Source organism: Dermochelys coriacea, chromosome 3, assembly GCF_009764565.3.
Source record: "Dermochelys coriacea isolate rDerCor1 chromosome 3, rDerCor1.pri.v4, whole genome shotgun sequence".
NCBI lineage: Eukaryota > Metazoa > Chordata > Testudines > Dermochelyidae > Dermochelys > Dermochelys coriacea.
The window spans coordinates 48,022,375-48,043,986 of record NC_050070.1 but is presented as its reverse complement, the minus strand read 5'-3'; the positions used below and the strand labels follow the sequence as shown (position 1 = coordinate 48,043,986).

At 40.9% G+C, this 21,612-nt stretch overlaps 1 protein-coding gene across 14 annotated transcripts in view; it reads left to right on the top strand.

Moving 5' to 3' along the window:
* Window positions 1-21,612, top strand: part of DST (dystonin) — a 468,601-nt gene that overhangs the window by 206,981 nt on the left and 240,008 nt on the right. The window contains exon 1 of one of the 14 annotated variants that reach the window (XM_043510396.1): window positions 9,200-10,079. The exons of the other annotated variants lie outside the window; for them this stretch is intronic. Within the exon in view, the coding sequence (XP_043366331.1) occupies window positions 9,291-10,079 (789 nt within the window). The 5' untranslated portion in view covers window positions 9,200-9,290. Of the gene's footprint in view, window positions 1-9,199; window positions 10,080-21,612 lie in introns of those variants that run through there. 14 annotated transcript variants of the gene reach the window in all.

The following is a 21,612-nucleotide window of genomic DNA, read 5'->3' as shown; positions in this document are numbered from 1 at the left end:
CTTTTCATGCTTATTTTTGGTCTTCTAGCAGAGTTGGCTGGCCTTGAACTCACCCCAGACATTGGGCTCCTGTCATAAGGATTCACTTTTAATCTGCTCCTGATTTAAAACAGCCAGTGGAAGGTTAAGGACTGATCTTTTCAAAGATTTAAAGATGGAGTTAATACAGTCAGTGGTCTAATCTTTGGCTGTTAGAGGGGATAAATTAAGCTACATACCCTGGGATTTTTTATTCCCAATATGAAGCATTGGAGCATAAAAGACAGCTTTTAAAGGAAATACTTGCCCTATTTTTGTCCCTCAGAAGAACTCACCTCCAGCAACTTGTCATATTTGCTAAACCTCAGCTAAAAAAATTGGGCTGGATTTTCTGGAGTTGTTGCAGCTATCTGAATCACAACAAAGGTAATATGCAATGAAGAAGAGCTCTGTGTAGCTCAAAGTTCGTCTTTCTCATCAATAGAGTTTGGTCCAGTAAAAGATATTACCTCACCCACTTTGCCTCAGCAAAGGCAATAGCCATTAGAGCTGTTGGACTGGACAGTCATATTTAGACTGCGCTCCTAAACATGGTGCATTACATTGCCATTTGGCTCATCTGGTTGATTCTCTCCAGCTGTAGGTGGGTAGGCCTAATAATACCCACTAAGAGCATGGGTTTCAGAGTAGCAGCTGTGTTAGTCTGTATTCGCAAAAAGAAAAGGAGTACTTGTGGCACCTTAGAGACTAACAAATTTATTAGAGCATAAGCTTTCGTGAGCTACAGCTCACTTCATCGGATGCATTTGGTGGAAAAAAACAAACTAAGAGCATGTTCCTTTTTTACTTTGCCTGAAGTCATCTCATTGGATACCTTCCATATCCCACTCCTGTGTCCACCTCTGTTGCTGACGTCTGTGAGCTGTTGGGTACCTGCATAGTGCCCACAAGCTTAACAGCTCTTTCTGATTTTGAGGCAGTAATTGCATGAATAAGCTGACACAGCTGTGGAGATGAGCTTCTGTTTATGTTGGAAGGTAGACCTCTTGGTTTGTATGGAGTCCTATATGTGGTTTGCTTTGTGTTGTGCTACTCAATGTAGCTCTCCTGGCTGGTTTCTGATAAGAAGGTTGCTGTTGAACTGAGAACCAGCACTTTTAGTTATCTGCGGCAAGATGCTGATTCTCCACTTCATCTGCTGTGCTACAGAGGCAAAAAGAGACCATAAAGAAACAATTTAAAAGTCTATCCTCACTTATTAAAACCCAGTTTTGCTCAGGTTATTTAAAGAAGGTAGACTCTGGAGTCAGTTTAGAGGGCAACCTGAGTCTGCTTTATTCCTGCTAACTACAGGCAAGGCATTATAAAGAATAAATCAACACAGGAACTCTGTGTAATGGGTGAACACAGTGCTGCTAACTAATGACCTACATGGCTTTCTGATGGTGATGTCACCATAAACAGTAACACAGCAATTCAAAGTCAATAAAAGAATACAAGTTAGGCAATCACATAAGGATATTCTTGATTATAGTAAAAGGAGTCTATGTTTATATACCAGTAAACAGATGAATGTCATGAGTTAAGTAATTACCTTCCATGGCCGTTTGATATCTTAATCTTAACCTCTTGTTTGCACACAAGCCTCGCTAACAGATACAAATCACGTTATAGTCAAGTTTGATGTTAATAGTTTTTATCTAATTATTCTAAGATTTTATCTAATCCTTTTGTCACCTAGGTATAATTTTCACCTGTTGATGGGTTCTTGTGTTTCAGATAAACTCTGTCTGTAGTCTCTCTTTAATACTCTCTGGGGAAATTCATCCTTAACTCTAGTGAGTTTGAATTTGGCCCTTTGCTTTGTTTTTATCTAACATCATATAGCCACAGGTGGTCATTTGCGTACTTGGATCTTCATACTTGGTGATGGTGTTCAGCTTCACTTCAGGTGTGGTCAGCTTGTCATCATGATCCAGGTTGGCTTGTCTAAGGTCTTGTGACTGGTATCATCAGGATCCAGGTTTATTCCCCAGGTTTTCACTTGAAGTTCAGTGGTAGCTTCCTGTCATTCTTTAGGATAATCATATTTCTAAGTCTTAGCTGTTTGGTTTAGAGGAAAACAGTTTCCCATTTCTGAATCTCCAATTTAACTGCATGCTCTCTGTCACCTTCAGTGACGCAAGTCTCAGCAAGCAATCTTTAGCCTTTTTTTCTGTTGTTTCAGTCTTTGTCATTTTATCTTAGACTCTCTTACACTTTAATTTGTCCTGTGTTAAGACAGGATGGCATGAATGCACAGTTGTGAAAGCTCTTTTTACTTGTAATGGCTGATTGTAAATTATCTTTGACCTTGACTGTTTCACTGGTTCAATGAGAATAGAAAACCTATGTAAGAGAGTGCTCTTAATGTTACTCTTTTTTAGTTTATGTAGAACAAAGAATAATAGAAAGTATTGTAAATGGGGAGGTGATGGCCTTGTTTCTCACTCAAAAATATTGTTAGCTCATTATAAAATGAGTGTTGAACACACAGGTTTCTTATCTATATATAGGAAGATACTTTAATGCATTCAGCAAGTATTAATAATAATCACTTCAGTTGTCTTTGCAATACAGCTATTTTCATTAACATTAGAAAACAGTAGATTGTTATACATAAGTAGTACGTTAACGAGCAAAGCAGCCACATTAAACCACAATGTACCTTGAATATTCAGCAGCACTTGACAGTAGTCAGAAACACTGAATTTCTTAGCCAGTTGTCCATATTCTTTTTTTTTCCAAACCTTGATCTCTTCTTAGGGAGTCCAAGAGGATAGACTGCTATTAGGAAATGTTTGTGCCATATAGGGTGAATTCTTAATTCCTGAGGTCCAAGGAACTCCCCCTGAGTAGGGCAGAGTAAGAACAGAATAAGGCCTATTCTTATAATTAAAACAAAAAACCACAATGGCCAACATTTTCAAAAGTGACCATTGATTGTGGCTACCTTAATTTTTGGATTTCCACTTTAAAGGGGTCCAATTTTCAGAAAATGATGAATATTCAATTTCTGAAAATTAGATGAAAATTAAATTGAATACCTAAAAATCACTGGTCACTTTTGGAAGTCTTGACCAGTATGCCCACCGGGTGGAGGTGTGGGAGGAGGGCTTGTGATGCCAGCAAAAGCCATTATGTGCTCTTTTTTTTTCCTATTGTCTCAACGTAGATCTGATTCTACATTCTTTAGACATCAAAAATGCCCATTGAAGCTGATTGGCATTTTGGTTGCCCAAGCAATGCAGGAGTAGGCGTTCAGTTTATAAGAAGATGGCATCAGTGTGCTTATTCAACAGATTTTAAAAAATACATAATATACAATATTTTAAAATTCTGAAAATTTTATTTGTCAAAATAACACTACATAATCACGCCATTTTCAATTATTTTGGTAATTTATTTCAAAATACCTGTTAGCAAGTATGTCTGTAACAATACAGACATACACAAAAATTCCACAAGGAGTAGAGAATTAAAGAAACCCCTGTGACAACCCAGTTCCTGTTTCTCTGCCCCCTACTTATCCCTCCCCACCCAGAGCCCAGCCACAGGCGCCCCTCCCCGCCCAGATACCTGTACCTCCTGGCCCCAGAGCCCAGGGATCCAGAGGGAGAAACAGCCTGATGCTCGGTCCCAGGCTTGCATGGAGTTTCTTATGTGCTGCTGTCTCCTTCCCTCAGGGTATGCTGGGCACTGCAGCTGCCAGGAACCCTCTAGCTCAGGGGTGGCCAACCTGAGCTTAAGAAGGAGCCAGAATTTATCAATGTACATTGTCAAAGAGCCACAGTAATACATCAGCAGCCCCATATCAGCTCCCCCCCATTCCCGCCTCCCGCCCACCGGCAGCCCCGTCGATGCCTCCCCCTCCCTCCCCGCACCTCCCAATCAGCTGTTTCAAGGCATGCAGGAGGCTTGGAGTGGGAGAGGGAGAAGCAAGGGCATAGCAGGCTCGGGGAGGGGGCGGGAAGGGATGGAGTGGGGGCAGAGCCAGGGTTGAGCAGTGAGCACTCCCCAGCACATTGGAAAGTTGGCACCTCTAGCTCCAGCCCTGGAGTCAGTGCCTATACAAAGAGCCGCATATTAACTTCTAAAGAGCCGCTTGTGGCTCCGGAGTCACAGGTTGGCCACCCCTGCTCTAGCTCCATCTCCTTCCCTGCAGCAGTGTCTTCAATGTGCAAACTGGGCTCTGCTGGGTCCAGTGGCTCCTAGTGGTGGCCAGCAGCATGGCAGCTCATTTCTGGGTGGGGGGGAGAGAAGGAAATTATGCACAAAGCCAGTTAATTTCTGCAAAATTCTGCATTGCGTAGTAGCGCAGAGTTCTCCCAGGAGTAGGACTCCTTATACCCCATAGCTGCTGGATTAATGGATTCATCCAGCTTCCCAGCGTGATCAGCCAATTAGCACATCCTCCATCAGCTTTCTTCGGGGAAGCTGATAAGTTGCCAGAGTGCTGGCTCACTTGCCAGCTTCCAGCACTCTGTCCCAAGATGGTATTGGTGTTTTGTTTGGAGTCGTACGATTTTGCATTAGAACCGATTACTTGTCGGTGGATAAGCCAGGTTTTATATCTAATTGTGCTAAATGAAATAAGTGCCAGCCAATCAAATTGCTGAATCTAGAATCTTCTTTCCTGAGAAAGGAAAAGATGGAGGGTTACATTTGCAAACAGTGATACAGCAGTTTATTCATATAAATATATAATCCTTTTTACAAGGACAATACTTTTATTTAAAAAAAATTGAATTTCATTTCATAGTTGTGCAAACCCCCTCTTGGAAGTGCTGTTGAATCCAGTGGGTCTTCTGTGAAGCAGGGGATGCAGGATTAGGCCTTATATCTGTTTTGTAAGATAATTAGAATACAGCTTTTTAATACCAGTAAGTGGAGCAACTGTCCATATGAACAGGAACCATACGAATGGCTGTATTCATATACACCAGACTAATTCCCCCCAGACATGTGATGTATAATACAAATATTAATACAAATAAAGTCCATGGAACAGGATATTGTCACAGTATAAATATCTCCCACTTTGAAAATAACTCTCTTGGCATTGCATCTACATTTATTTTTGATAAATGTCTTCTTACCTAGCAACTGGTAAGCATTATCTCATGACAACATTCTATTCCACCATGGTTGGGGGTAAATTTTCTAAGCATTACTTTCAGTTTTTAATGGAGGCACTGCTTGTTAAGATTTCATAGAATATCAGGGTTGGAAGGGACCCCAGAAGGTCATCTAGTCCAACCCCCTGCTCAAAGCAGGACCAAGTCCCAGTTAAATCATCCCAGCCAGGGCTTTGTCAAGCCTGACCTTAAAAACCTCTAAGGAAGGAGATTCTACCACCTCCCTAGGTAAAAAATTTGTCAGGAGTGGGGCAGCTATATCCTTGTCCAATTCTTTGAAAATTAGTAGCATCTTTTTAATATTTCATAGGATGACTTCAGTAAAATATAAAATGATGTAAAGTGCTTAGGGTTATTGGCAGACACGCCAAACCCGCAAAAAAATGCAGATATTGGGCTTGTTTCTGGCTTAATTGGCTTGTGAGTTGCTTGTTGGCTAGTTTTTGGCTTTTTGCTTGTTTGGCTTGTAGCTTATTGCTTGTTGTACCTTGTTGGTTCTTTTTTTTTGATTGGCTCCCGGCAAGCAGGGCAAGGAGGGGAGAGGGTCGGGGTGCACAGTGGGCCCACCACAGTCCCAGACTGCATGCCTGGGGGGATCTAGTCACTTAGAGCTTTGGGGTTCTTAGGGTTTAGGTTGTTTCTGCCTTTGTTTTGGCCTTTTTTGGCCTTTGTTTAGCTTGATTTTTGGCTTATTGTGAAATTCGGGGTGCTCATTTACCGCGTGAAAGTTGGCGACTGTGGTTATTAGGGATAAATTTTGAAACATTTATTAGGTTTTAGCAATGCAATTCCTGTTGAAGTAGGAGTCGTCACTTGGCTGAAACTGCTAACATTGTTTTTTTAAGTGTTTTTCTTGCACCTTTGTCTCCCTATAAGAAGCAAACACAGCTTAGCCTGTTGATAGATTTCCATCTAAGTAAGTTATTCTGCAGGTCAATTGGAAAGTTCTTTTACTGGGTGCAATATTTAAGCAAGGTACTGAAGTTCTCACACAAATAGTTTTAACTTGTATTACAACATGTCATACAGTTTGGGAGACCTGATTTTCACAGTGGAACAATAAGATAACAGCAGTAGGAGAGATGGAAGCAGCATAGAGGAGGTAGAGTCAGAAAAGCATCCACAGTAAAAGATACTTGCTAGGGGTGTGGGAAGCTGACTGGGTGGGTTTATGTGGTCCTGGTAGCCATATGCAACAGGCCCAATTAGGAGTACTTGGGAGTTGCAAATGAATTCAGTTTCACTGACTTAACTGGTATTCAGAGTTTGTAGGCATCCAGACAGAACACCTGTTCTTGTAAACATTACAGGGTCACTGGGCCAAGTCCTGAAAACAGAGATGTTCTCAGAAAATAAGAACTTGACACTTGACAAGTCTTAAACCCATTTCCATTATAATACTTTACATTTTTGCCAAGATTTGTTATATAGTTTAAATTTAGTGGCTATTTTATCAGAGCTATTCTGAACAAGTATACGCTCACAGAGTAGGGGGAGGGGAAGAGAAAATATTTTTTTTTCAATTGAAAAACCAAAGGAGATTATAAGATTATACTTTGCTCTGTTTTGCAACAACTTAATTGATATTTTTCTAGGCAGATGGACTCTTTGAACTTTTGCAAAGTTTTTTTGTTGAAGAATTGCTACTTTTAGGTCTGTAATCGAGTGACCAAAGAGATTGAAGTGTTCTCCGACTGGTTTTTGAATGTTATAATTCTTGACGTCTGATTTGTGTCCATTTATTCTTTTATTTATTTTAAATTTTGTGACTTTGTCCTCACCCATAACTATTTCACATTTGGGGACAATGTATACCTTCAAATCAGCAGCACTGCTATGGGTACCCGCATGGCCCCACAGCAAGCCAACATTTTTATGGCTGACTTAGAACAACGCTTCCTCAGCTCTCATCCCCTAATGCCCCTACTCTACTTGTGCTACATTGATGACATCTTCATCATCTGGACCCATGGAAAAGAAGCCCTTGAGGAATTCCACCATGATTTCAACAATTTCCATCCCACCATTAACCTCAGCCTGGACCAATCCACACAAAAGATTCACTTCTTAGACACTACTGTGCTAATAAGCGATGGTCACATAAACACCATCCTATACCGGAAACTTACTGACTGCTATGTCTACCTACATGCCTCCAGCTTTCATCCAGACCACACCACACGATCCATTGTCTACAGCCAAGCTCTACGATACAACTGCATTTGCTCCAACCCCTCAGACAGAGACAAACACCTACAAGATCTCTATCAAGTGTTCTTACAACTACAATACCCTGCTGAAGTGAAGAAACAGATTGACAGAGCCAGAAGAGTACCCAGAAGTCACCTACTACAGGACAGGCCCAACAAAGAAAATAACAGAACGCCACTAGCCATCACCTTCAGCCCCCAACTAAAACCTCTCCAACACATCATCAAGGATCTACAACCTATCCTGAAGGAAGACCCATCACTCTCACAGATCTTGGGAGACAGGCCAGTCCTTGCTTACAGACAGCCCCCCAACCTGAAGCAAATTCTCACCAGCAACCACACACCACACAGCAGAACCACTAACCTAAGAACCTATTCTTGCAACAAAGCCCATTGCCAACTGTGTCCACATATCTATTCAGGGGACACCATCATAGGGCCTAATCACATCAGCCACACTATCAGAGGCTCGTCTACCTGCACATCTACCAATGTGATATATGCCAGCAATGCCCTTCTGCCATGTACATTGGTCAAACTGGACAGTCTCTACGTAACAGAATAAATGGACACAAATCAGACGTCAAGAATTATAACATTCAAAAACCAGTCAGAGAACACTTCAATCTCTTTGGTCACTCGATTACAGACCTAAAAGTGGCAATTCTTCAACAAAAAAACTTCAAAAACAGACTCCAATGAGAGACTGCTGAATTGGAATTAATTTGCAGACTGGATACAATTAACTTAGGCTTGAATAAAGACTGGGAGTGGATGTGTCATTACACAAAGTAAAACTATTTCCCCATGTTTATTCCCCTCCCCCTACTGTTCCTCACACATTCTTGTCAACTGTTGGAAATGGCCCACCTTGATTATCTCTACAAAAGTTTCCTCCCCCCCGCCCCCACTCTCCTGCTGGTAATAGCTCACCTTACCTGATCACTCTTGTTACAGTCTGTATGGTAACACCCATTGTATCATGTTCTCTGTGTATATAAATTTCCCCACTGTATTTTCCACTGAATGCATCCGATGAAGTGAGCTGTAGCTCACGAAAGCTTATGCTCTAATAAATTTGTCAGTCTCTAAGGTGCCACAAGTCCTCCTTTTCTTTTTGCGGATACAGACTAACACGGCTGCTACTCTGAACTTCCGTTTCTCCTTTAGCTATCTGCTATTTTAAAACCTCTGCTGAATTCCAGTACCTTATGCATAAGGCTGCTGACCTGAGGAAGCTGTCATGCCTTTATTGCAATAATGAAATTTAGGACTATTTATATCTGAACTATCAGTGATGATTTCCTACCAACTGCTTGAAAAAACCCCACAAATAAAAATCTGCACCACAATGCACCCTCTGTTCATTAATCTTAATACACATACCATTGAATAAGAGGTAGAAGAATATTCAAGGTTTTAAGTTTGCAATACAGTTTACTAATTAAATCCCTCTTGGTATTTGCTTTGCTGTTTGTTTTGGATTTGCAGCTCTGGCTAATAGTTTCAAAGGTTGCTGCACATTTTTCAAGTTTATCTTATTTGAAGCTACCAAATGGAACAGGAAGTTAAAATGTAGATAAGACTTTTACATTGCCCATAAGTGCTATGTCATCTCTGTGGAAGGCCATCAGCATTGCAGTTTAATGCTGAGGCAATGATGTTTGTTTAAGAGGATTGGTGTCCAGAAATAAGCCACAGGGTCTAATCAGACACAGGGCCTGCCTGGGCAAAATGCCGTGACATTTATTGCGTGTGCATTTCTCATAAGCAAAATGGCTACTTACTGAGGAGGATGGAAGTGAAGTCTGGAAGAAATTAGGATGCAAAGCGGAGTTCCTGATTTCCTGAGAAGGATTTAAGTGTACGTAAATATACTGAAATAAATGAGTCTGTGTGGCAATAATTTACTGTGAGCCAAATGGGGAATGTCTGTGGATGTGTAAGGGCTGAAAAGGAAGAACAATGTTTAGATCCTGCCAAAGCTCCCTTGAGTCCTGCTAAACATTCCCCTGGAAGAAAATATTTCAGAAGGAAAACGAGAAAGAAATCAACTGAGGAGGAAATAGAGTCAGAACAGATTAAAAACAATGAAGAAAAAGTCCAGAATGAAACATGGATTTCAGAAGACACAGAGATTCTTTCCTGGGGGATGGCACTTGGCAATTCCTTTACACGGAGGATGCCAATGGACAGTAATTTTCTGCCTGTGAGTACAGACATTTCAATTGATCTTGTTAAAGCAAAAGCTTTGCTGAGTGAAGCAAGGAGTGATTCTTTCAATGGGGACAGTTCTTATGTTGAAAATCAGAGATTCACAAAGTCTGATGAAACAGATACATGCTTAAATGAACAAGATGAGAGGAGTTTACAAAAAGGCTGTGCACAAAATAGGAAATATTTGCATGATGACAACACAAGAGAACTAATATTCCAGAAGAAAGTTGGTGGTTTTCATTTTGCAAAAGCAGCTAGCTTGAACTCTGTTAACCACAGTAGACAGTGTGAAGAAATTGGGTTAAATGAAGTTTTTTTCAGAGTTAATGGAGATGTCCCTGAAAGGAAAAACTTTGAAAAGTTGTGCCAGTTTTTGTCTGAAACCAAAATTGATCCACAGTTTGAACAAAAAGGATCTTATTCTTCTGATGCTGCCTTTCCTCAAATACTAAAGGAAGTGGCATTTTATAGCATTCCACCAGACAGGAGCAAGGTAAATACCTTCTAGCATTAGAACATTAAAAAGTTAGCTCAGTAGAAAATACTTCAACAATGTCTTTATTTAGTTGCTAAGAAATCTTCCCATCCTCTCTGTGTAGCCCTGTTATTACACACACTGTCACCCTGCATACAATCATAGTACAGTACACAGTACTTGATCTTTTATCCATTCACTTAAATAATAATGTTCTAGTTTTGTACTACTTTTCTATCTGTAGCCTAATTTCAGATGTTTCCTAATTTTGATTTTTGAGAGAGGAATGAAGTAGCTTTTAATATCCATAGTAAATTTTTTTTTCTGTTCTTGGGAAGCAGTAAGCTTATGTGTTACATCAAAGATTGTAGCAGATGGAATGGAGCATTTATAACTGATTTCATTTACTGTCTATTGAAAGCCTCTTATATATTGCTTTAAATAGAAAAGGTCTGTGCAGATTATATCAACATTGCACTTTCATCTGAGAATCTCAAGATGCTTCACAAACATTAAATAAACTTTACAATACCTCTCTGAGATAAGAAAATATTATTATACTCATTGTACAGATGGGGAAACTGGGGAACAGACTTAGTCTAAGGGAGTTGGAAGCAAAGCTGAATTTAGAATCTAGGGCTCCAGATTTCTGGTCTCTGTGCTTGAACCACATGACCTTCTGTCCCACCCTGTTCAACAAATTGAAACATACCTGTATGGGCCAATTGGCAGTCAAGGATCTGAGTGTAGGGTCACAGTTAGCTCATTGCTGATGAAGGTTTGAGGGGTTTGTCTGGCTGTTATAACTGGAAGTATTCATGGACTGCAGAATGAGTCTGATTCCCATTTGTGAGAGGGAGTGAATAGGGACTTTGAAGGTGTGTGTGTATGTGGGGCTGTTAGTGAATGGGGAAAATAGGAATATCCTCGGACTTCTTTCCACAAAGAACTAAATATGAGCCTATAGTTTGTGTAACTTACCTTTGTAAGGAGTGCCACTACATTACTCAAGATTTTAACAAAATGCCATTATCATTTTAACAATGATATGTCTTTGTCAACACAAACAAGATGTACTGCTTTAACTATATTGTTATCGTTAAAGTGGTAAAAGCTCCCTAGTGTGATCTCAATTATACTGGTATAAGTTTAGTTATGGTGGTATAACTTACTCCTGTATGGACGGGGAAGAAACTATATTAGTGTAAAGCATCGTTATATGGGTAGAAATGCATCAACACTAGGGGTTGTGCCCCAATAGTTATTTTGGTAAAAAATCACACCACTCACCTATGTAGTTATACCAGTACAAAATCTGTGTGCAGAGCAGACCTAATATATGATCTCAACAGAGCAGATGGGTTGGTGAGGGAGATTGTTTATGTTCAGATGTCTGGGGGGACTCTGTTGCAAAACAATTTGTAACCACACCTGGCTTTTACCTGAAAGCAGGTCCAGACAGGGGCACAACCTTCTTCCAACTTGCATTCTAAAGCCACTCCCATTTCCCTCTGATTACCCCTTATCACTAAGGAAGTGCTTGGACAAAGGGGACAGGTGTCTTTAACACAGATGTTAATATAAAATAGTCTATTAGTGGAATTAGACAAGTAGTTTAGAATCAGAAATTAAATATATTTCAGTATACAACACAAGAATTGTTTGTTGCGCAAGCCCACCAGCTCCTTACTGTCACCTCTAGCAGATTTTACCTGCATACTATTAGTGATCTTAGTGTGCAACTCCCATCTGAAATCATTCTTCATAGTATCTAATGGGTCTCAATGACAGGCTACAGACTGCAATACTTGTGTGTGTTGTTTATGCCAGCAGGAGAAAGAAAACCCTTGGCCCCTTTAAGGAGCACCCCATCTTCCTTCTGGGCATTCAGTTCCCTTGTAGTCTTGAGGAGCAGAGAAGGGGGACTCTAGGTTGCTTAGTGGGACACAAGGGTGTACTAGAGCCTATTGACATCTGCACACTTCACAGGAGGCTTATAAACCCTTCCCCAAGTCCTGGGGCCATTCTGCACTGAGAGAATAACTCCCCTCTTCCCTCTCGGTATTAGAGTAGGACTGGGTCTTTTGAGCTTTGCTGTGAGCATTATAGATCCAGTATTTTACCCGCTATAGAATTAGAACCTTTAGTTTAGATCCTGATTTCCAGGACACTAATCTGCCTTTTCCTAAATATGTATTTGGAAGAATATGAATCTTGTAGTTAAAGCACAAGATTAAGAATGATAGATTTGGTTTTGATTTTCAGCTCTGCACTTGGTCAAGTCACATATCCTCTTTGTGCCTCAGTTTAAGCACCTGAAAAATGAGGGATAATACTTACTGAACTGGCACTGTTAATTCATTAATATTTACAGAGCACTTTGTTATGGAAATATTGTTATATACATAATTTTGATTAATTTTATTTCAGTCATGAATCTTTATGTAAATATCATATGTTGGGCTGTATCTGATATGAATGTATTATTATCTTGTGCTGGATATGCTTTATATTGTGCGACATGCTATCTAAACAATATGCCACAGTAGAAAAAGTTTACAGGGATAATGATGACATTCTCACTAGATCCAAGTTACTTTTAAAAAGAAACCTCAAAACTTTTTTCTCACATTTGGAAAGTTCAGCATGGGATCCATGACAGTATACAAGCTGATATCTCTGTAGAATTTATTGTCTCCATAAAAGATAAATTCTTCTTGGCCCAAAACTTCATATAATTTTTTATTCGTTCGGTTCTTTTTCGTCATGTATAGCTGTATGGCACTATAGACATGTATGCATCTAGTATAGAGCCAGATAGAATTCAAAACAAATAATTTCATTTGGCCAATTTAATTTGACCGGAAACAATTTTTTTTAGATTTTCAGGTAGCTGAAAAAGTAAAAAAATAAAAACAACCTCCCCGCCACCTGATTTCACGTTGACCTGAAATGATTTTTGTCTTCAGTTTTTCAATTCAGCTACCAAACCAGAAAATTTGGTTCTATGCAGAGCTCTAGTTTGTACAGTGCCTAGTACAATGAGATCCTGATCTAATTTGCAATACAAATAAATCATAATTATTATTCTTTAGGACAGAAAGAATATCAGGACAGAGGAAGTATATACCTGTCAATACTTTTATTTACAATATGTGTTGCTATTAAATAAAAGTTAGTGTTTACAATAGCAACCAATACTATACAACAATACTATCTGATAGAACAAATAGTTCTGGGATAGTATTCAGAGTAGCAGCCGTGTTAGTCTGTATCCGCAAAAAGAAAAGGAGGACTTGTGGCACCTTAGAGACTAACAAATTTATTTCATCATAAGCATTAGTGAGTTACCACTCACTCCGATGAAATGAGTTGTAGCTCACGAAAGCTTATGCTCAAATAAATTTTTTAGTCTCTAAGGTGCCACAAGTCCTCCTTTTCTTTTTTCTGGGATAGTAGTAATGCATTTATTGCATAGGTCACATATCATTGCAAATAGCTCTGAGATAACAAAATACCTTTCAAGTATTTCCACTATCATGCCAACTCCTGTTACCTGCTTTTACATTATTACCAGTATTTGTCCTCCAGAATCAGGCGTAAAGCACAAAGTGCAGGGTTCACAGATTATACTTGTTGACATGAGCTCTCCAGCTTACTCATAACCTGACATTGCTCAACAGAGATCAATTGTGGAAACTCCTGAGTGCCAGCTGGTAACCTTGGGGTCACTCTCGAAGTTACACCTATGTTTGATTTCTGTGCATATATCCATGCTTACCTAAGCACAAGTCATTGTCATTCACATAAGTGTTCATTTTTTCTTTCTGAATCACATGCCCAGTCTGCTCTTTAACTCACATGGAAAATATCTGTGGAGAAAAAAAAAACACAGCCTTCTCTCAACACTGAGTAATGTTCTGGTTCTGGGAGAATCTGAAAATCTCCTGTTGACCCCTGTATATCCATCTTCTCTCTTGTTTTTTGGTCTCCTCTTCTTCAATCCTCAAGTTTCAGGGTATAAAGACTTCACATTATATCAGGGTTCACACTTTCCTCTGTATGTGTTGGCAAAAGGATACCGTATTACATGTACCATCCATGTACTTGGCCATTTAAAGTTGTTTTCATCTTCACTTCTTCTTTGTTTAATCTTCCATAAAGAGAATAAAGAAAATGTATTCCCAGTCCTTCAGTGCTACTCTTGGGCCCATGTGTTCTGTGATCCTCCTTTTGGAGTTGATGCTGAACTAGGGTAACCAGATAGCAACTGTGAAAAAACAGGACAGGAGGTGGGGGTAATAGGCGCCTATATAAGAAAAAGTCCCCAAAAATGGGACTGTCTCTAAAAACGGGACATCTGGATACCCTATGCTGAACCATTGAAGCTAATGGGAGTTTTGCAGTTGAGTTCAGTGAGAGCAAGCTCAGGCCCTTTGACCTATTTACAGCTTGTGTGTTACTGTGAAATGCAGAGGGAGGAACTTATAGGCAGGATCAGCTGCAGCAGTAAGAGTGAATCAGTTCTCTCAAAATGGTAGAATCAGGAAATAGGCAGCACATCACGAGGTGCCCCAAAAAGCCATTGTCATTGGGAGGCCAGGAATGTCCAAAGCATGAGCCATAGCACTTTATCTCTGTCTTCCTCTCTTAGGAACCCTGCTGCTGCCTTTAAAATCTGTTTAAGCTTGCATTAATCCAGGATTTGTTTCCTGGTCCTGTTTGACAAAAGCTATGTCACTGGATTGGTACTATAAACATGAAGAACTTCTCCTTTAATAGTTTATACCAATAGCACTTTTGTGGGATATAAAAAATGGATGGTGTGCATACAACATTTACTGTTGAAAGAAGAGTTCTTCTTTGAGTGCTTGTTCATGTCAATTCCAATCAGGTGTGTGCGCGCTGCGTGCATGACAGCTGGACGATTTTTCCCCTCCGTAGGATTGGCCTGGGTGCCCCCTTGAATCACACCTTCATGGTGCCCAATATAGGGCCTTGCTGATCCCCCGCCCTGAGTTCCTTCTTATTGCCAGTGACAGCGAGCTGGAAATTCCCTTGCTCTTGCTTCTGCAAGCGCCTTTATCATTGTCCTGTGGTATTTTGTATATAGTTAGTTTTTGTCTTAAGTTAATAGTAGTAGTAGGCTAAGTTTTCATTGTGGGGATTTCCCCCTCCCCACGTTTCTCTCCTGCCACCAGGGTATGCCTCAGTCATCTGGGTTCAAACCGTGTGAAGTCTACAGAAAGTTGATGCCAAAAAGTAACCTTCACACTTCTTGTTTGAAGTGCCTTGGGGAGAGTCATCAAAAGGACAGGTGCCATATTTGTAAAGGGTTTCAGCCAAGGACCCTTAAGGATCATGAGCAGAGACTCAGGCTTATCCTTATGGAGGCAGCTCTCACCCCGCAATCTGAAACTGAGTTGGTGGAGCCCGTGCTGACCACCTCCTCCTCAGTGCCCAGTGCACTGGTGCCGATGGGGCACGAGTCGGCTCCTAGAAAAGAGACTAAGGACTCCCAGCACCAACGTGGCACCAAACATAAGACTTCTGGTAGGCACTGATCTGTATCCCCGGTGCCCCAGAAGAAAAAGAGGCAGGAGACAGCGGCATGGAGACCTCAACCCACCCAGCCTACTTTGGGCCCGCTAGCACCAAGGGGCTTGTCGACTCCTGCCCCACAAGGGGTCCAGTTGAGTTCGGCCCACTACCATTCTCTGGACCATCATGGTTGGGACATTCAACTCCCCTCCACTCCGAGATGTTTGAGGCAGTGCAGGACCTTAATCGCCTGATGGTTCCGCCTTCTCCAAGGAGGGACCAGACACCAGTGTTAGCCAGGCCGCCTATTCCACCTAGGGGCAAGCTGGCAATGATGTCACGCCGCTCCCCATCTCCGGCTTGCCAGTCCCCGGAACTGGCCGCCCTCGGGCGGGGGGGGGAACCACATCAGGAAGCCCTCATGCTGTGGGACGTTTGTGTAGAGCACTCGATACACCTGCAAGCATCGTACTTTCCTGAAGTACAGAATGAGTTGGCGGACCATCTCATCAAGTCATTCCCTGGCCACGAGCAGGGTGGATATGATTTAAAGCACTAGTCAAGAAGACTCAATTTAATCATGGATTTCTACATAAAAGTGCATTCTTGTTGGTTATAACCTTAATACATATTCTTCACAACTCAGAGATAGATGTAGGTTTCATTTTTAGAAGGTACACCCTATACATTTTTAAAGTGATTTATTTTGAAAACTTTTCAGATTAGTTTTACAGCTATATCAGAAAATGAATGAATGATTGGTTATTTCATTTACCAAAGGTACTTGAAGCTGATATTTATGAAGTCATCGGGAGCTGAACTATCTCCAATTCAACAGATTAATCATTAATATTTGGAGGATTTTCTTGCCATGCTGTATCAGGAGGAGAACATCACCAGACAGATATTTAAATTGTTTTATTTAACGAAACAATGTTATGTATTCTGGATTCTTTTCTGCAACAGAAAACATATAATATTTTAACAAAACAAGCATATGAATTTTTGAATTTTAAACATTCAAGTTTTTTAAAATCAGGTTTGTTTTTGTAAAAATTGTTTTTAACTGAAATAGTTAAATAAATTATTTAAAAACAAAACAAAAATAACTATGTCAGCCAGGTCAACATGAGAAACTTAAAATATTGGCTTCTGCAGCTAACTCAGTCATCTTCACTTTCATTTGATTGTTTGTTCATAATTTGGAAAAGAAAACAAGCTTTCCTGCTTTTTCAGGTCCCAAATGATTTCTCAATTTGGAATGAGTTAGTCTAAAGGAAGAAAATATTCTTTCTACACCGGCAGAAGAAGCTACTGCTGTTAAAAGTGAGATTATCACTTCAACAGTCTCTGAATCCAGGTGCTTAAATGTGGTGTGACTTTCTTTAAAACATCATCAGCAAACATATATTTCTTGAATGGTTCACTCTTAGCTCTGAAGTTTATTATATTGGCATTATGGAGGGATGACTGCTGGTTGTCCATGTTATAGCCAACTCCTCTTCTTCAGCAGTTAAGGTTTAACCCTGGTACCGAATATTAAGAATATGCAAGAAAATGAGCTGGAGATAGTGCTTGTCCCATTTGTAATTTAGCTCAGTCATTGCATATTTCTCTTTTTAAGACCTCACTCAGTTCCTTCCAGATTTCAAAAGCATCAGCAGTAAAACAGCTATTTCCCTGCACTTTGTTAGGCTATAGAAATAGGCTTCAGAGTACTTAGCATGTGTTCAACATTTCTCTTAAGCCCAATGTTGAGAACTTTGGCTGTGACAGTACCATCTATTTTTTCATGATTTTTTTCACAAACTGTCATCAGATTAGGCCAGTTCTTGATATAGTGCTCAAAACAGTCCACTATGCAGTTCCATCGCATGTTTTACGGGAGAGTTAGCTTGGTTCCTTCCACTTTTTTCAGAGCAGCTGCTGCAAAGTAGTTGTTATGGAAGTATTTTGGAATTTCATCAACATTAGCCTTTATTTTTGGAACACTGAAGTCTTTGGCTAGGAGGTGCATCAAATGAGCACTGCAACTGTATGTTATTAGCTTGGGACTCTCTTCTAAATAATTTCTTCTCATCTTGAACACACTTGCAGCATTGTCTGTGCCAAGCTGCATATGAGACATTTGAATTTTTTTTCACAGTTTGTTATAGCTTTTACTGCTACTTTTTGTAAGTATTCTGCTGTTTGTGCATTTCCTGATGTATCAGTTGATTCTGTAAGAAAGACATTCCCTTCTTCTGTTGTCACACAAGCACATACAACAGGATTGTGCACATTGCTCCACCCATCAAGACTCAGGTTAACAATTTTACCCTGTAGACCTTTTGCACACTGCTCAATTTCTCTTTCATACATTTTATCCAGCAATTTGCCTGTGACATCTGCTCTGTTGGGTGGACTGTATCCTGGTTTTAATGACTGAACCATGTTAATGAAGTGTGGCTTCTCAATCATATGGAAAGGAGACTTGGTTGCATAAACAAAATTGCATAACAAACCGGGCAATTTTTTCATCAATTACCTCTTTTTGTAATCTGCTGGTTCATATCACAAATTTATCTGTGGTGGTTTCTAGAAGCTGAAGATTTTTTTTTCTTTTTGCTGCAGATGATATACTGTGGCTATGTGACATACATGATGTGACTGAAACACTGTCATTGGCAGATAACTCGGAAACTGTAGAAAATGATGGTGATCTTCAAGGTGGATAGTCTTCAGAATCCTATATGTTGAGGATTGATTCTTCTAAACAAAACAGTCAATGCAGTTATTTAATTATTATTACCATACTGCTCATTTAGTATTACTCATTGCATTCACTGACATTCTTTACTACTTTAAAGGTGAAATTGTAAGGAAGATCTGCCTATTTCAGCTATTTTTTTTATCACAACTGCATCTAAAATGATAGTACCATAGAGTCACAACTATATTTTTTGCTCAAACATGAGAATTCTAGAATAGTTCAGAAGGAAGACGGGCAGGCCTCAAGAAACAAGTATGAAATAAAAAAGTTTACCAACCTGAAGATCCTGCATGTTCAGATATGTTTCTTTTCATCATCTTCAACTCAGCTTCCTCCTGAGAAGGAACACTTCTCATGATGTTGTTTCATTCGGGCAACCAGGACTTGAATTTCTTTGTTGCACTGTTTGCATTTTGCATGCATGCCTGTCTTACCCACAGAGGCACTTCATTAAAATATTTCCAAACTGGGTCTCTTTTACGGCCTGCTGCCATTATAGGTTTTACCTTCTAGTGAGAGAATGGTATAGTATATCTCAAATCAATGAAGGCTACGCTCAGAAAGACCTCAAGACTTCTGGAATATGCTGCTCAAACAGTTTCACTTTTGTTTCTACTTCCTGTCCCTCCCTTCTCACATTTATCTCCAGACTTCTTCTCCTTGTCCAGATCTATTCCACCCCCAACAATCTTCTATTTCTTGAACTTTTTGAAATTTTGCACTCTTAGAGAGCGGTATTGACTCTATGTACACAAATTTGCAGAGGGACAATGGGGTTGAGGTCTGTTATTTCTCACCTGTATATATTATTTATTTATTTTAAAACATTTTTGCTGTTAACAAGCATGTTATCTCTGGAGATACAAATCCACAGTTTGAGAACTGCAAAACTAAGCATCTCTGATGGTATCTTCTAGACTGAGCCTTGAGTCCAATTGGGTAGATAGAAAGATTAACCTATAATCTATACAGAAGCCCCTGGAATCCCATAAAATTGAGTCCCTAATCCGTGAACTATTAGAACTCATTTACAAAACTTTTCTTAAACATTACATTAGAATTTATAATCCCTATTCCATGATGAGAGATCTTTGAGCTACAATGTATCTTAAATAAAACTATCTTTAGATAGGTTTTTTCCTCAAAAAGCATTTTATCAAAAAAAATCTGATTTAAATAAAAAAAAATCAGGTATTTTTTTAGTTTTTTTTTAAAAAATCATTGATTTTTATTCATCCTGGGCATGACTGGTCCCTTCGCCCGGAAGTTGCGAACTCAGTCTTCCATCAGTGGGGCTTTCCTGTTCACCACTTGACACAACAGGAAGTGTCAGCAGTTTTACTCCTTCCTGAATCACAGCCCAGGCTCCATCATGGATGCATTCCTCCTCCCATAGGGAAGCCATCTCCTATAAATGTTCCCTCCCATCCCTCTCGTTCACAAGGTGCTCCTCAAGATTCAGAGGGAACGAGCTTTGATGATATTGATAGCTCCAGTCTCGACCTGCCAGCACGGTTACACATCACTCCTGGAAAGGTCCGTGGAAGCTCCAGTCACCTTGCTGCACTTCCAAGACTTAATAACTCAGAATCACGGCCGTCTCCAACATCCAAACCTTGAGTTGTTCCACCTCAGTGTGGAAGCTCCATGGCTGAACCCAGTGGAGCTTTCTTGTTCTGATCAAGTCAGACAAGTTCTCCTTGGCAGCAGGAAACCCTCCACAAGAGCTGCCTGCCTTGCCAAGTGAAAGACATTTTCAGACTGGTCGCGCAGCACCATTCGTCTCCGACGCTTGCCTTGGTGCCACAAATACTGAACTACCTTCTCCACCTCAGTCAGCAGGGACTGTCTGTCATCAGTAAGAGTTCACTTGGCTGCCATCTCTGCCTTCCACCCAGGTGCAGAGGGACACTGCAGTCTTTGCCAACCTGTTGGTCAGCCGTTTACTTAAAGGTCTCAGCTTTACCTGCAGGTCCGGCAGCCTGTCCCGGCTTGGGACCTCAGTTTGGTCCTATCCAGATTTAAGGGGCCACCCTTTGAACCACTGGTGACGTGCTCCCTGCTCTATCTCTCTTACAAGGTGGTATTTCTGGTGGCAATAACCTCAGCTAGGAGGTTGTCTGAGCTCAGGGCCCTAACGTCAGAGCCCCCTTACACTGTATTCCATAAGGACAAGGTTCAGTTCACGCCTCACCCGGCTTTTCTCCCGAAGGTTGTCTCCCAATTTCACATCAACTGGGACATCTTCCTCCTTATATTCTACCCTAAGCTGAACTCGAGCAGCAGGGAGAAAAGGCTTCACTCACTGGATGTCCACAGAGCACTAGCTTTCTACACTGAGAGAACAAAATGGTTTCAAAACTGCTGACTGGGGCTACCAGGGTCCCTTTTCAACCAGGTGTTCCGGTCAAAAACCGGACACCTGGTCACCCTAGCCTCAAGGCCTAAAGTGCAGAGGCTGCCACTCCAGGGTTTGGGTTGGCATCAGGTGGTAGGAGGACCCCGGCCCACGAACTCCACCGGGTCCCAGCCCTAACAGCAGCGGATGGTTCCACCTCTCATCAGTGGGGAATCCAGCCACAGCACATTGTCCTGGGTTATGGCAGCAATGCAGCTGGACTATAGTTGGCTGTTTCTGGGCTACATACAACCCTCCCCTTGGGATATATCTGGATCCCAGGTCATCCTCCATCTTCCTGGGATACACTGCCCTGCCCATGGCAGCCCAGCAGCTTCTCAGCGTCTGGAGTGTCTGACAGCTCTGGTAATTCTGGCGAGTCCTCAGCACAGCAGAGGTCCTCTTCAGGTTCCCGCTCCACCAGCAGACAGGAAGCGTCTGTCTCTTAGTGGCTCCAGTCCAACTGAGCTTCAGGGCCCACCTTTTGTACTTTCTGTCTTGCCCCTCCGCTTCCAGTGGCCTTCCTGGCCCCGCCCACAAGGAGGTAGTCTGTGATTTCTCTCCGTCAGTATCGAAGGGAGGCCATGCCCCCTCACTCCAGGCCCATTCAGTCATGTTCCTTCTGCTGAGACTGCCAACCAGGGTGGAGGTTAGTGCCAGAACATTTTTTGTGATGAGAATACCTGGCCTCTGGGAAGTGGATTGAGACCGCCAAATGCCTTTCTCATCCTTCCAGAAGCTGGACAACACTGGAAGTATAAGTGTCAAACAATCTCAATTTAAAATAAGATTTTTTTTCCTTTGGTTTTATGTCCATGGCTACACATGCCATTTATACATGTCACAGATTTAAACATGAT